Source organism: Anolis carolinensis, unplaced genomic scaffold (assembly GCF_035594765.1).
Source record: "Anolis carolinensis isolate JA03-04 unplaced genomic scaffold, rAnoCar3.1.pri scaffold_10, whole genome shotgun sequence".
Lineage (NCBI taxonomy): Eukaryota > Metazoa > Chordata > Lepidosauria > Squamata > Dactyloidae > Anolis > Anolis carolinensis.
This window is the reverse complement of record NW_026943821.1, coordinates 10181669-10196397: the sequence shown is the minus strand read 5'-3', so window position 1 is coordinate 10196397 and position 14729 is coordinate 10181669. Positions and strand designations below refer to the sequence as shown.

The 14729-nt window shown below is 42.5% G+C and overlaps 1 protein-coding gene across 4 annotated transcripts; it reads right to left on the bottom strand.

Moving 5' to 3' along the window:
• Positions 1 to 2791: 2791 nt before the first annotated feature.
• On the bottom strand, positions 2792 to 14524 carry LOC100551747 (cytochrome P450 2G1-like). 4 transcript variants are annotated; one of them, XM_062962301.1, is made up of 10 exons: positions 12294 to 13725; positions 11500 to 11704; positions 10705 to 10867; positions 9246 to 9395; positions 8964 to 9124; positions 8178 to 8354; positions 6919 to 7060; positions 5474 to 5661; positions 5214 to 5355; positions 2792 to 3892 (listed from the first exon to the last, which is right to left on the bottom strand). In XM_062962301.1, the coding sequence occupies exons 2-10, from the start codon at positions 11686 to 11688 to the stop codon at positions 3711 to 3713; spliced, it is 1494 nt and encodes a 497-aa protein (XP_062818371.1). In that variant the 5' UTR covers positions 11689 to 11704; positions 12294 to 13725; the 3' UTR covers positions 2792 to 3710. The 4 variants fall into 4 exon arrangements, with proteins under 4 accessions (XP_062818371.1, XP_062818370.1, XP_062818373.1 ...); XM_062962300.1 differs by having other exon boundaries at positions 11500 to 11700; positions 12294 to 12856; XM_062962303.1 differs by lacking the exons at positions 11500 to 11704; positions 12294 to 13725 and adding an exon at positions 14309 to 14524.
• Between the last annotated feature and the right edge of the window lie 205 nt (positions 14525 to 14729).

The window sequence follows — 14729 nt, the reverse complement described above, 5'->3', positions numbered from 1 at the left end:
TACCCCTGGTGACACAGTGTGTTACAGCGCTGAGCTGCTAAACTTGCGGACCAAAAGGTCCCAAGTTCAAATCCCAGGAGCGGAATGAGCGCCTGCTGTTAGCCACAGCTCCTGCCAACATAGCAGTTCGAAAACATGCAAATGTGAGTAGATCAATAGGTACCGCTCCCGCGGGAAGGTAATGGCACTCCATGCAGTCATGCTGGCCACATGACCTTGGAGATGTCTATAGACTACGCCGGCTCTTCGGCTTAGAAATGGAGATGAGCACCAACCCTCAGAGTCGGTCACGACTAGACTTAGCGTCAGGGGAAACCTTTACCTTTACCTATATATATATATGACTACTAGCTATCTTCTACAGTGTGACTAAATATCTACTACAAAAAACAGCACAAAAATATAAATCACCCAAAATTTGAGTTAGGCTATTGGTTCAAAACATTCTGCAAATGGGGGTGGGTGAACAAGTGAGGGACGGCGGGCAAGCGGGCAAGACAGCAAGCGGGGGGGGGGGGGGTGATGGGCAGCATGGCAGGAGGGCGGAGGGGGGAGTGGGTGGGGAGGCGGGTGGGGCAAGCGAGCGGGGAGTGGGATGGTGAAGTTATTTATCCAACAGGCAGGAATGAATTTCACCAGGTAAAATCTTCAATTTCTTCTTTCAAAACAGCAGTTTGATTTTTTGTTTTGTTTTTGCTGTGGATATCACCGTGACCACACTGGGATGAGTCCCCTTTCTGTATCCTATCTAGCCTCCAACTGCTGAGTCAAAACAAGTGTCTTGGCAAAACATCAGATGCAAAAATAATGCCTCTGCTTCCCCTTTGCCTGGAGGAATGTCTCCACTGGTCCCAAAATCAGAACCAAGCAGAGTGTCTCATTATGGGACATTTTGCTCTAGTATTTGAAATGAATAATTCTTTCTTTAATTTGGGCCTTTTTATCTGTGCCCAAGGAGTGCTCATCTCAAAAAGGGCTTTGCTGAGGATAACCATAATGGAGAGAAAAGTCTTGTCTTCATACTCAAAACGTCTGCCAAAGACAGTGGAGCAAATAATATGGAAGCTGTGCAGCTTAGAAGGAAGGTGGGATCCAAAGGTAGACTAGGAAAAGCACAATGAGGGGAGTCATTAGTGGTTGCCACTCTTGCTGAAGCCTGGCTAGGAAAGTCACCAATATTCTTTTCTCAACTCAGTAGAAAGCTCTACACCAGGGGTCCCCAAATTAAGGCCCGGGGGCCGGATGTGGCCCATCAAAGCCATTTATCTGGCCCCCATGGCACAAGGGCAGAAGGGGGTTGGGCTAAATGACCCAAGGGGTCTCTTCTTCTCTTACAACCATTATTATTATTATTATTATTATTATTATTATTATTATTATTATTATTATTATTTGAAACACAACAAGATGAGTCCACAGCAGACACTCTGCTGGCTGTTGTCTTGGATCACATGTCGGACACTTCCCAAGTGTCTAGGACTGTGTGATGTATCAGCAAATAATGCGCACAGATCCCAATAAGGTGGCCTTCTGCAGCTGGCAGGTGGTCATTTTGTCAGCACCGATTGTGTTTAAGTGCAGGCCAAGGTCATGAGGCACTGCACCCAGTCTGCCAATCACCACTGGGACCATCTTGACTGGCTTGTGTCAGAGTTTTTGCAATTCGATCTTTAAATCCTCATATTGTGTCAGCTTTTCCAGTTGTTTCTCATCAATCCTGCTGGCACCTGATATTGCAGTATCGACAATCCATACTTTGTTTTTTAACACGATTGTGAGGTCAGGAATATTGTGTTCCAAAACCCTGTATTATTATTATTATTATTATTATTATTATTATTATTATTATTATTATTATTATTATTATTAACAACATTGTGGCTGGGTAGCCATCTGTCAGGGATGTTTTGCTTGTGCTTTGGGTGCACAAAGGCAGAAGGGGATTGGACTCAATGTCCCAAAGGGTCTCTTCCAACTCTCTTTTTTATTATTGTTATTATTAATAATTATTGCTCGGTGGCCAACTATAGTCCGGCCCTCCAACGGTCTGAAGGATCATGAACTGGCCCCCTGTTTAAAAAGTTTGGGGAGCCCTGCTCTACACCAACCTTTGTATTTTCTGAACTTCTCTAGCAAGTATTGTGTTTCTTCTTGGATTCGCTCTTCAATGGAACATTTTCCCATCCCCAAATTCTTCAATGTGGTGACAGAGAAGTGTCGGAGCTTCTTCCAGCGCTCTCCATTGGCCAAAGCCATTCCTGGGGAATTTGGGGATGGGGAAATTCCTGGGGGTAGAGTTATTGGAATTCACTGTGAAGGTTACGATCCTCCTCCTCGGGTGAGCTCCTCCCCAGATGGAAGAGCACTGACAGAGATGACATAGTGTCCCTCTCACCACAACAAAGTCCCCTAATTTTTAGTTCCAATTAGTGCAGAACTGCTTCATCAATGAATTATATGATTATTCAACATTTGATATTTGATTCAATAGGCCTGTTCTAGGTGGAACTAACCAACAGGTTCAGGTCAAAGTTTCTTATTTTTTTCAGTAATAGTGTTCCATCACCTTTTGACTAGTAACCTGGTAGTGATATAGATTCCAACATGTGGCTAAATGTTCTGGGGGAAGTATCACCGGCAGAGGTAATCCTCCTCCTCCTCCTCCCCCTCCCCAAAATCAGCAGGGGCCCAGATACAATGTGAATACTGGGCCATATTTGTTACTCAGCTGCAAGAGACAAAGAAAAAAAATGCTGATTGAGAGGTGGAAAATCTCAGTAATCACACATAGTGATAATCACACTCTTTATTTTAAACTTTATAATATCAAACAGAGTTTAAATAAACAATTAGGGGAAGAGAGCAATCCAGTGAAAGGTTTTTTTAAAAAAATCCCTCCGTTATGTGCTGAACCCCATATGAACACATGCAAATCTGCTTGCATTTATATTAAGATATTTGCACGCGCACATGTACGGTCCAGTGCATAACGGAGTGATTTTTTAAAAAGCCAAAAAACCCGCCCTCCATCTTGTTCTGATACAGAGGAAGCCTGTGAAGATGGTGGGGAAAAAAATCCCAGGACCCACATGTTCTCAGGTCTCAGGTTTTTTTGTCCTCCATTTAAAACCTGCATTTCATGTTGTTTGGAAGTGCCCTGAGAAGTAGCAGCTACGTTATCAAATAAACTAGGTGTCTGAAGGTAAATTCCATGTGATTACTCCTTCCCTCTCTCATCATCCATTCTTAACATTCCTTTAACCAAATATTCATTCCAAGTATTTTTTGAAAAGCCTTTTAATAGATAATCATTGATTTTAATGTGAATTGGTGCTTTGGATAACAGAACCAGCCAGAGTGTTTTTCTTGATTATTTTGGAAAAATTCACCTGAACAATTAAAATTGGGGAATTGTAGAGCTGGAAGATACTCCAATCCAACCAGTTCTGATAAATGGCCATCCAGACTCTGTTTAAAAGGCCATACTCCAACACAGAGACCATCTGGTCATGCCTGGCAGGTCAATTGAGTCCACAATTCCATTTACTATAGTGAATAGCCAGCAATAGAACAAGATATGGCATAATCCGGAGGTTTTTTTAAATGTTTAAACAATGCCAGAAGTGTGTGAATGGTTCTCAAGGAAAATGGGGGGCCTGGAAGGGTTGTGTGTGCACTACTAGAAAAGATGAAAAATTAGGTTAGCAGAATTAGCGAGGCACCAAACACAGCTGGTAGAAAGGAGGGATTCTTGCAAAGCCACTTAGTTGGGGAGAGATGTCAATGTCCTTTGGATCCAGAGAGGATTTCACTGCGAAGTTTTGCAGGATGGTCGTGAAATACAAGAAGAGCTCCATGCGAGCCATAGGTTCCCCTACGCAGGCACGTTTACCTGGGGACAGAACGAAAGTCAGACAAAGGCCTGCAGGTTGGGAAAATGGCTACGAAGCTTGGTCCCTGTTGTATTCTGTATGGCAATTAAATATCCACAACAAGACTTACAGAACTATATCTGCTCTGCATTTAGCAATATTACACATTCAGGAGCATGGAATTATTACCGTAATTATACATGTCTCTCCTCCAACCTACCTTAAAAGCAAACAGAACAGGGAAACAAAGTCCTACCTTCCATTCCATGCACTTTATTACCTTTAGTAGCTCCCATCCCTAGTCACCGAAGAATATGCACTTTCAGGTTTCCATTTCTCCTTAAAAAGGCCCATGTTCAGGGCCGGCCCTAGGTAATTTTCAAGTGTAAGCAAGCAGTATTTTTGGCACACCCCCCCTTCATATGTGTTTGTGTGTGTGTGTATGTGTATATATATCTTATATATACATACACATACACACAATGTGGAGAATATGTGGCAAGGTAGATAGATAGGTAGGGAGCCACGGCAGAGGAACTTTCCTGGGAGCAACAAACGATTCCCCCAGGCAGGAAGCAGCCAAGCTTTGAAGCTGAAAGGCTATTAAATGTGTAGTTTGTGTATCACTTGAGCTGCCCCTGCCCTTGTCCTATGGTGCTTGACTACTGATTGGGATTACTGTTTATGTTTTAAGTTTTAAGTTATTTTAATTTTTGCAAAATGTGTTATTATACTGTGATTTTATTGTGTTACTGTTTTTATTGATGTAATGCTGTTTTGGGCTTATAGAATCATAGAATAGTAGAGTTGGAAGAGACCTCATGGGCCATCTAGTCCAACTCCCCGCTAAGAAGCAGGAAATCGCATTCAAAGCACCCCGACAGATGGCCATCCAGCCTCTGCTTAAAAGCCTCCAAAGAAGAAGCCTCCACCACAGTCTGGGGGAGAGAGTTCCACTGTCGAACAGCTCTCACAGTGAGGAAGTTCTTCCTGATGTTCAGGTGGAATCTCCTTTCCTGTAGTTTGAAGCCATTGTTCCACATCCTAGTCTGCAGGGCAGCAGAAAACAAGCTTGCTCCCTCCTCCCTATGACTTCCCTTCACATATTTGTACATGGCTATCATGTCTCCTCTCAGCCTTCTCTTCTGCAGGCTAAACATGCCCAGCTCTTTAAGCCGCTCCTCATAGGGCTTGTTCTCCAGACCCTTAATCATTTTAGTTGCCCTCCTATGGACGCTACTCTGGCTTGTCCCAGTGTAAGCCACCCCAAGTCCTTTGGGAGATGGAGCAGGGTATAAATAAATAAATAAATAAATAAATAAATAAATAAATTATTATTACCTGCGGAAAATGGCACAAAGGCATCAATCTTCTTAAAGTGTCCTTCTTCATCTAAGAAGTGCTCAGGGTTGAATATTTCAGGGTCACTGAAATATTGGGGGTCATGCAAAGCGGAGCCTAGTAAGGTAATGATGTTAGTGTCCTGAAAAAACAAAACAAAAGAGAAGTTAATTGGCTTACAAAGGAAGGTGATGAAAATCTCACACATATATTCCCATTGCCTTCATACCTCCCACTTCATACAAACCAATCACACCTACCTTGGGAAGAAGATAACCCCGGAACTCGATGTCTTCAGTTACCTTGTGTGGCAATCCTACAGGAAGGATATCTACCAGCCTTTGGATCTCATGGATAACCGCATTAGTGTAGGGCATGTTCACCCTGTCCTTGACAGCAGGGATACGGTTGCGACCAACAACACAGTCGATTTCTTGGTGGACCTTCTCTGTAAAGATATCGAAAAATATGTTTTAGAGAGCAACCAGTGAAAGAGATTACTGTATGTGCAAGCCAGGGAATGGCATTATATCATTGGGAATTTGCCTTGGGATGTGGGATCTGAAGACACAGGAACAAAAGCTGATCCAAAGCTTTGAGCCTGCACATTTCTTCAGGCTCAAAGGGACACAGAAAACTATCCTATACAGGTGTTTCTGCTTTTCTTCAACTGGCTCTTTTGACTATTCAAAATGAATAGCCTGAACATTATTTTGACACAGGATCTTCCCTTTTGATGGTTTTGTGACCATGTTCTCTCCCCGTCCTGTCCCCCCCCCCCCCCCCCCCATCTGCCTCTCGGCTGACTTTACAAGATAATTTTGGTACCCTTTTTGTTGATTCTATGTCATCTTTTTCATTTAGTTTGCATCCAGTCATTCATGGCGCATCGTAGAAACTGTGGTTAGTGTGTTTCTGACACAGTACCGTATAATATTGTGCCTATAATACAGTACACATACACATGCTTATACTATGTGTTCTTATAATATACACTATAATATATAAAAACTATAATACAATATAATACATCTCTAGGTCTCCAGTGCAACTCTACGGCCACCTTTTGCCAGAAGCTGGCCACACAGTTGCACTAGAGGACCTAGAGATTCTGAGAGTGAACGCTTTAATCAAATCCATGATTAATCAAATTCATAAAAATAAGAACTTAAATGTGAACAATTGACTGCATAATACAATATTACAGTGTGTGATAAGTGTAAGAATGGATTCTGCTTTCCAACGCTTTTCACTTTTTGATAATGTTCTGGTCCCTAACTTGTCAAATAAGTGAGGGGTACCTGTATGGTCCATCTAGGCTAGTAATGTCAACTGTAATAACCAGGCATGGTTTTCCAAGATTTTAGTCAGGATTATTCCCTTACCCCTAAATTCTGATCCCTGGTGTTCTTCCTCCAATGATTTAAAAGACACAATTCTCCTTAGTTCTCTAATGCCAGACCATAGTCTGTGTTTAGAATTACATGACCAGGGAGGAGATCCTGGTGACTTTAATGCATGAGTTTGAGGGCAGGTTTGTGTTTCTTATTTTTTTTATACAGTTCTTAATGGACTCATGTATTTCTATGCATGTTAAACTTTTGTTACAATTAGACATCAACAGCTGGAAGGGTTCAGTTAGGTCAAGACATGGTTTGTTCTTTGTCTATTTTTTAGGAAACCTTGAATTTGGCCACCTTCTTACCTTCCACTTCTGGATATTTCAGCATCAAGAGAAATAAGTATCTCAGGGTAGAACTGATAGTCTCTGTCCCAGCAAAGAACAAGTTGAGAACTGTGATGATCAAATTAGTCATTGTGAATTCTGTGGAAGGGTCTCCCTTTTCCTTGAGAGGAACAAAGAAATGATGTTCAATTAGTGAATGTATAGCAGAGGACTTTATTATAGTTGGAGACATAACTATCTTATCAGGGATATGAAGTACAAAAGACCTGGAGGTTGAAAGGTTGAGAAATACTGCCCTAAATGAGTCTTCAAATCAAGTCTCTATACAAAGTATACAGTAAGATTTTCATTTTCTTTGGGGTTAAGGGTTCAGGACTCTTGCAAAAAATAGAAAACCCCACATTAAAAAATACTATTTAAAAAAATTGAAAGAACATCTCTTTAGGAATCTTTAGGTCATCCAGCACAAAGCTACAATTTGGTTGCACCTACAAAGAAAAGTGTTTTCTCTTGGACTCTTTAGGTTCTCCAGTATTACTGGACAACTGGGTCCCAGATGAACCCAGTTGTCCATGATATGCTGGTCAACTTTCAGTGGAAGTTGATAACAGAGTTGCACTGGAAAATCTAGAGATTCCTAGGGAGAACACATTGATCAAATCTGAGAAGGGACAGTGTTGTACAATTTGTATCAACAGGGCCGGGCTGTGGCGCAGGCTGGTTAGCAGCCAGCTGCAATAAATCACTCTGACCAAGAGGTCATAAGTTCGAGGCCAGCCCATGTCTGGGTGAGCACCCGACAATTAAAAATAAAATATAGCCCCTGCTCATTGCTGACGTAAGCAACCTGAAAGATAGTTGCATCTATCAAGTAGGAAATTTAGGTGCCACTTATATGTGGGGAGGCTAATTTACGACACCATAAAAATCATCCAGCTGTCGTTGGAATGAGGAAGTGCCGTCGTAGTAGATGATGAAGCAGCTGCTCCCCCTGTGGCCGGAATCAAGCATATCCTCAGGAAGTTGGAAGCTGGAGAAGGTTTAAATTGCCTCTGCGTCTGTCTCTGTTCTATGTTATATGGTATTGAATGTTTGCCTTATATGTGTACAATGTGATCCGTCCTGAGTCCCCTTCAGGGTGAGAAGGGTGGAATATAAATACTGTAAATAAATAAATAAATAAACTGGGGATTTTGCACTTTCCTTTTCATCATTCTCCCCAGTTTCCAGAACTCAAAGAAACCACGACTCCTTCTTCCTTGAGTGACAGAAAATACCTTCTCCATCTCAATGAGGAAGCAATCAATAAAATCTCTTGGGTTCTTGGGATCTAAGGTCTCTTGATTGATTTTGATTCTCTCAGCAATGAAGGTATTCAGTTCCTCCAGGAGGTTGTAGAGACGCTTGTGTCCTCCAGGCAAGTGTTGCATGATGCCAGAATACATCTCATACATCTAGAATGAAGAGCAACAGTTACTGTTATTTTTGTCCATCAGGCATATAAGAATGATACTTAAACATTTAGATAAACAAGTGCAAGAAATAATAAAGATTAGCAATACTCCCAACGAAAGAGTTCATTTCCCTGTCCACTTGGCCTGTAAATCCCTTGCTTGTTTTGTTACTGCATGCAAAAACAATTTTTTAAACAATTATTTGCATTGAAAGGGAAAAATCATAACATAACAATAATTAGCAATCATATTATACAGTTATATATATTCAAAACGACTAATACTACTTCGGGAGGACTAAATAAATACTTGGTAGGATTTCTACCACTTTTGTGTGTGGTCAAAAGCTTTAATGCACAAAAGGCATTTTTTTCATTCTTTTTTTTTTTTTGCAAAACGCCTCACAGAATAACTATTTTGTTGAGAGAACACCTCACAGTTGTCTGATAGATAACACAACTGTTTTCATCTTGTATGAGAATATTTGTGAACATTGTTCTCATCCCTATTTCGTTTATTATCCTTTGAAGGAGAAGAGCTTCACAGTGTTGGACAATTTGCTGTAGTATTTCCAAGGAATAGTTCTTTCTTTAAGCTGGGGCTTCTTACCTGTGCCCAAGGGGTACTCATCTCATAAAAGGCTTTGTTTATTACATCCAACAGGTAGAGAAAAGTCTTGTCTTCATACTCAAAACGACTGCCAAAGACAATGGAGCAAATAATATTGGAAGTTGTGCAGCTTAGAAGGAAGGTGGGATCAAAGGGCAGACCTGAAAAAGCACAAAAGGGAGAGTCATTATTGATTTCCTTCCTTCCTTGATCCTGCCTGGAAAAGCCATCAATATTATTTCCTCAGCTGAATGGAAACAGCTTGCCAAGATCCACACCAACCATGGGTTTTTCTGAATTTCTCCAGCAGATACTGTGATTCTTCCTGGATTCGTTCTTCAATGGAACATTTCCCCATCCCGAAATTCTTCAGTGTGATGAGAGAGAAGTGACGCAACTTCTTCCAGCGCTCTCCATTGGAGAAAGCAAATCCTGGAGGAAGAGTTATTAGAGTTCACTGTGAAGGCTACACTCCTGCACCAAAAACAAGCTTCTCTCTAAGTGGAAGTGCAAAGCAGTGTTGACCAAGATGTGTTAGTGGTCCTTTCACTGAGTTCCTACAACAAAGCTCCTAATTGTTATCTCTGCACTGATGAGATGCACCTCCATGTTGATCCAACATTTGTTTCAATTGATCCATTCTAGTTGGGGAGAATGCAGTCATCATCATCATCATCATCATCATCATCATCATCTAGGCGATTTACAAGATAAAATTGTAAAGGATAAAAATACATACATACAAATATTGATAAAATTAACATAGATTAAAAGCTCTAGTAAAGAGCCAGGACTTGAGTGCTAGGGTAAAAGGCCCTAACTCACGCATGGCTCTCATATAGGGCGGCAAGGCATTCCATAAGGCAGGGGCAGAAATAGGAAAAGCTCTGCGTCTGGTCCTTTCCAAGTGAACTTCTCTAGAACCCGTTGCGAATCCAAAACGACGCCCAGGCTCTTAACGGTAGGCGAAGGAGATAGGGCAGCACCATCGAAGGTGGGTAGCAAATGGGTCAGACCAGTCGAGCGGCCATGCCAGAGAATCTCAGTCTTCGCCGGGTTCACCTTCAGTCTACTAGCACGTAGCCAGTTCGACAGAGCCTCCAGACATAAGGTGAAATTGTCTGGTATTGATGTTGCTCCAGGCTCCAAGCGTAGAAGGAGTTGGGTGTCGTCCGCATATTGATAGCAATCTAGGCCGAAACTCTGAGCCAAACTAGCAAGGGGTCTAACGTAGATGTTGAAGTCATGCTGGCTACATGACCTTGGAGGTGTCTACGGACAACGCCGGCTTTTCAGCTTAGAAATGGAGATGAGCACCAACCCCCAGAGTCGGACACGACTGGACTTAACGTCAGGGGAAACCTTTACCTTTAGTTGGGGAGAACCGATATTTTTGGTAATTATTTACTTCCGCCCTAGGACTCACTGTGATAGCATTCCCGAGCCACTTCATACCCAGCATACATGTGTGTGGATCATAGAGGCCTAATGCAGGCTAATGATACCATTATACTTCCAGAAGATCCCAGAAGATTCAAGCAGAAGATGTCCTTGGTCTTCATGTGGTTCTGGAAACATAGCCAGATATTTCTCTGATATTGCCTTTCCCTCTTTCCATCTTATGGGAAAGGGGATTGTCGCAACAGAATGGTGAATCCTGGAGTAGTGACAGGGACTTGTATCCATACAATGGAAGATCTTGGCCTTTATTGGGAAGCCATTCTTGATCCAATACACTCACCAAAACCTCTGCAGGTCTGGTCAAGGGTAGCCATCTCTCCCCTGCCGGAGAACTGTTCACCGCAGTCCACCAGGGCTTCCTTTAGTACGTCATGCCCACAAAGAACTACAACCCGGCGGGGGCCCAGGTACAATGTGTATACTGGACCATATTTGTCCCTCAGCTGCAAGAGAAGGGGGACAACAGAAAATGCTAAATTGGAGGTGGAGCAGAAATAAGCAAAAATTCATACAAATCACATACAGCATGGACTAACTGGATGGAGAGAACCAGGGGTGTAAATACAGGTGTAAGTACAGGGGTGTGAGTACAGTACCTTGTGTGACTGTGGAACTGAACAAACAACTCCTCATATGTTTGCTTGCCCACAATGCCCTGCCTCATGCACAGAGGAGAAATTGTTTAAAGCTACAGACAATGCGATTGCTGTTGCCCGCTTTTGGTCCAAAACTATTTAGCTGTTTGTGATTCCTTTATTTTATCACTTTTAAATTTATTTATTATGCAATGCTTTTGACACGAAATAAAAAAGTACAGGATATAACTATCTGCATACAGAACAAGTGTACAGTACCTTTGGATGCTACATGCTAGGGAACAAATAAGGAAAGGGGGAGAGAAGAATTGTCTTCAAGCCTTAGCTTTGAGCTTCCTAGATGAACCCAGTTGTCCATGAGATGCTGGACCAGGTGGACCATACTATCAAGATGCAAACTGACATGTGGGAATTCTCAGAAACTGAGCATGCAGACCCCTCCAATCCCATTTTCCCTCATGATAGAACACACAACTCACCGTTAGGAGGGACTTGAGGGTATCCTTGGGGTTCAGTTGCAGTAAGTTGCCGAAGAAGGGCAAGGGCATTGGCCCGGGTGGAAACCTTCCCTCTTTGTGCTTCCACTTCCATGCAGCAACGAATATCAGGCAAATTCCCAACAAGATAGTCAGCACACCTTGGAGCTCCATACTGAATAAGTTGTTCATTCAACTAGATGCCTGTCTTGACACATACATGTAATCTCTCCTTACAAGTGAAACCAGTCAGCTTGACCTCTTGTGTATGAGAAAAACTAGTTTTTTTGGCATGTTTACCCTTGGGGTGGCAGGATAAAGCTCTTCTCTAAGTTTAAAATGAGGGTTGCAGAATCAAAAGAATTTTTTTTCTGCCTAGGGTCAAAACACCCTGCAAGCTACAGATCCTGTCTGTACTTGAAAGTTAATAGGACATCCTATGGAATTCATGAGGTCACTGTAAATCAACAGAAGACTTGAAGTCACAGTCTCTGTCTCTGTCTGTCTGTCTGTCTGTCTTTCTCTCTCTCACACACATACTACAGAAACACATACTAACCTAAATAGGGCCAGGCATGGTGGGTATTTGAAAGGGAGAACCAAAAAAATCTAGGTGCAGTAGGTTATATTCAAAGGAAGTCAGCGGCAAAACCTCCTCTGAGTATTCCTTGCCTAAGGAAACCCTGTGAAACTCATGGAAGTGCCACAGGCAACTTGAAGGCGCATGGACACAGAAACAAGATCTGAACTTGGCCTCTTTCTTTACAATATTTGGATCTTCTGGTTCCCATACTGACCTTACATTTTCTCTTGTATATTTCAGTTGTGCAGGAAAAGGGGTGAGATGGCTGGCCCAAACGCTGGTGCCACAGCCTCACCCTGCAGCCAACTTAACTGTGATGGGTGGAAGAGAGAAACAGAGACATAGAAACAAAGAGTGTCTGAAGAAGCAGGAAAGGAAGTGAAGAAAGAGACGGGGAACTTCCTCAGAGTGCTGCCAAAGAGATGGCAGCTCTGACTGGCTGGGTCCCGGGCCCCACCTCTCCTTACCCACCATTCGCCCTTCCCCTCTGCCTTTTCCTTGCTTCCCTCTCTTTTATTGTTCCTTCAAGGCTTCTCTTTCTCTCCGCCTTCATCTTGCTGCCCCACATTCTTTCTTAAGCTTCTTTACTGCAGTATTATCTCTTTCCCAAATTCCTCTTCTCTTTTCCACTCATCTTCTGCTTTTTGCTCCTACTCCCCCTTCCCCTGCAACTACACAGACACACACTCTTCATACAAACACATACTAACTAACCACTCCGCTCCCAGATTCGAACCTGCGACCTTTTGGTCTGCAAGTTCAGCAGGTCAAAAGGGTATTTTTAGAAGGTTTGTAGTTGCCCACTTCCATAGGGGTCTGATCTTGATAGGACTTGGATGTGGGTAGAAATAGGAAGGCCTGGGAGAAAAAAACCCAGAAATAGTCGTCGTCCCCCCCCCAATCATTTGAAAAAAAGGTATATAGAAACAAAAGTCCCAGATAGCTTTCATTAAGGTCTTCATATTATATAGTTTGAATACCATTGTGGTCGAACCAGGCCGGCCATCTGCATTCAGTCTAATTTGACCTGCAGCAGAGAGTTCCACCGATCGGAAGGAACCATGCTGGGACCAATCTGGCCATGTGTGTGTGTTCCAGCAGCAGCTTAAGATGTGTCTTTTGCCTCTTCCCTATCCCCTTCTCACCCTTAACTATGTAACTAATCTATATATATATAAAAGAGTGATGGCATCAGGGCAGCGGACAAAACAACAAAACTACAGGCCCCCCAACCTTGAAATTTGACAACACAACCCATCATTCACGGCTCTAGGTTGATACAACAAAAAGAAAAGAAAAATAAAGTCCTAATTACAGGGAGAGGAATAATAGATTTTATCCAATTGCTGCCAGTTTGAAGGCTAAGCTCCACCCACTTGGTCTCCTAGCAACCTACTCAGCCCAGGGGACAGGCACAGTTAGGCCTCACTTAGGCCTCTTCCACAGATTATCAGATTTTAACTGGATTATATGGCAGTGTAGACTCAAGGCCCTTCCAAACAGCTATATAACCCATTTAGAATCTTATATTATCTGCTTTGAACTGGATTATCTTGACTCCACACTGCCATATAATCCACTTCAGTGTGCATACTAAACATAAAGACAACCATACAACAGACATTCAATACCATCACTACCTCAACAATTTCTCACCACCAGACAATGCCACAGCAACGCGTGGCTGGGCACAGCTAGCCCCTAATAAAAAAAGTATATTTTCGTTCCAACTTCTTCCCAAGTGGTTATTTTGTATCCTTTCCTTGACTTCCTCAGACAACCCACCCCTCTCCTGAATAATAGTAGAATTTGGGATTGTCTACTGATAGGACAGAATCCAGGACAGGCAAAGGACAGAATGGTGTGTAGCACACAAATTAAGCTGGAACAAATTAATGGAAGACTGAGCCATCAGTGGGGATGAATCATAAAGTTTATATGGACTATTTGCATTCAGAAGGAACATATATTTGGGTACCACATGGTACACAGCAAATAAGGAAAGTGGGAGAGAAGAATTCCCTCTAAGCCAAGCTTTGGGCTTTCCAGAAGAACCGAGTTGTCCATGAGATGCTGCACCAGGTTGAACCTTGGACTTTGCTCAAAGTGTTCTCATAGTGAAGGCATACTATTAAGATTCAAAATGGTAAAAGGATGGGAACTCTCAGAAAATAAACATGCAGATCCTCCAATCCCACTTTTTCTCATGGCAGAGATGACAAAACTCACCTCCAGGAAGGACTTGGGAATATCCTTGGGGTTCAGTTGCAATAGGTTGCCAAAGAAGGGCAGGGGCATTGGCCCAGGTGGAAACCTCCCCTCCATGTGCCTCCACTTCCATGCAGAGATGAGGACCAGGAAAATGCCCAATGAGATGCTCAGCACCCATTCGAGCTCCATGGTGAATAGGCTGAAGTGAGCATTCAACTAGATGCCAATCTTGACACATGTCTCTTCCTTTCAACCGAAACAAGTCAGCTTGGCCTCTTATATTTAGGTCTAAACACCCCAAAGGCTCCAGATCCTGTCTGATCCTGAAAGTTAATAGGAAATCCAATGGAATCCATGAGGTCACCAGAAGTAAACAAGACACCTGAAGGTTTAGTCACACATACACACTCCTAATACAAATACATTCTCACCTAAGTAT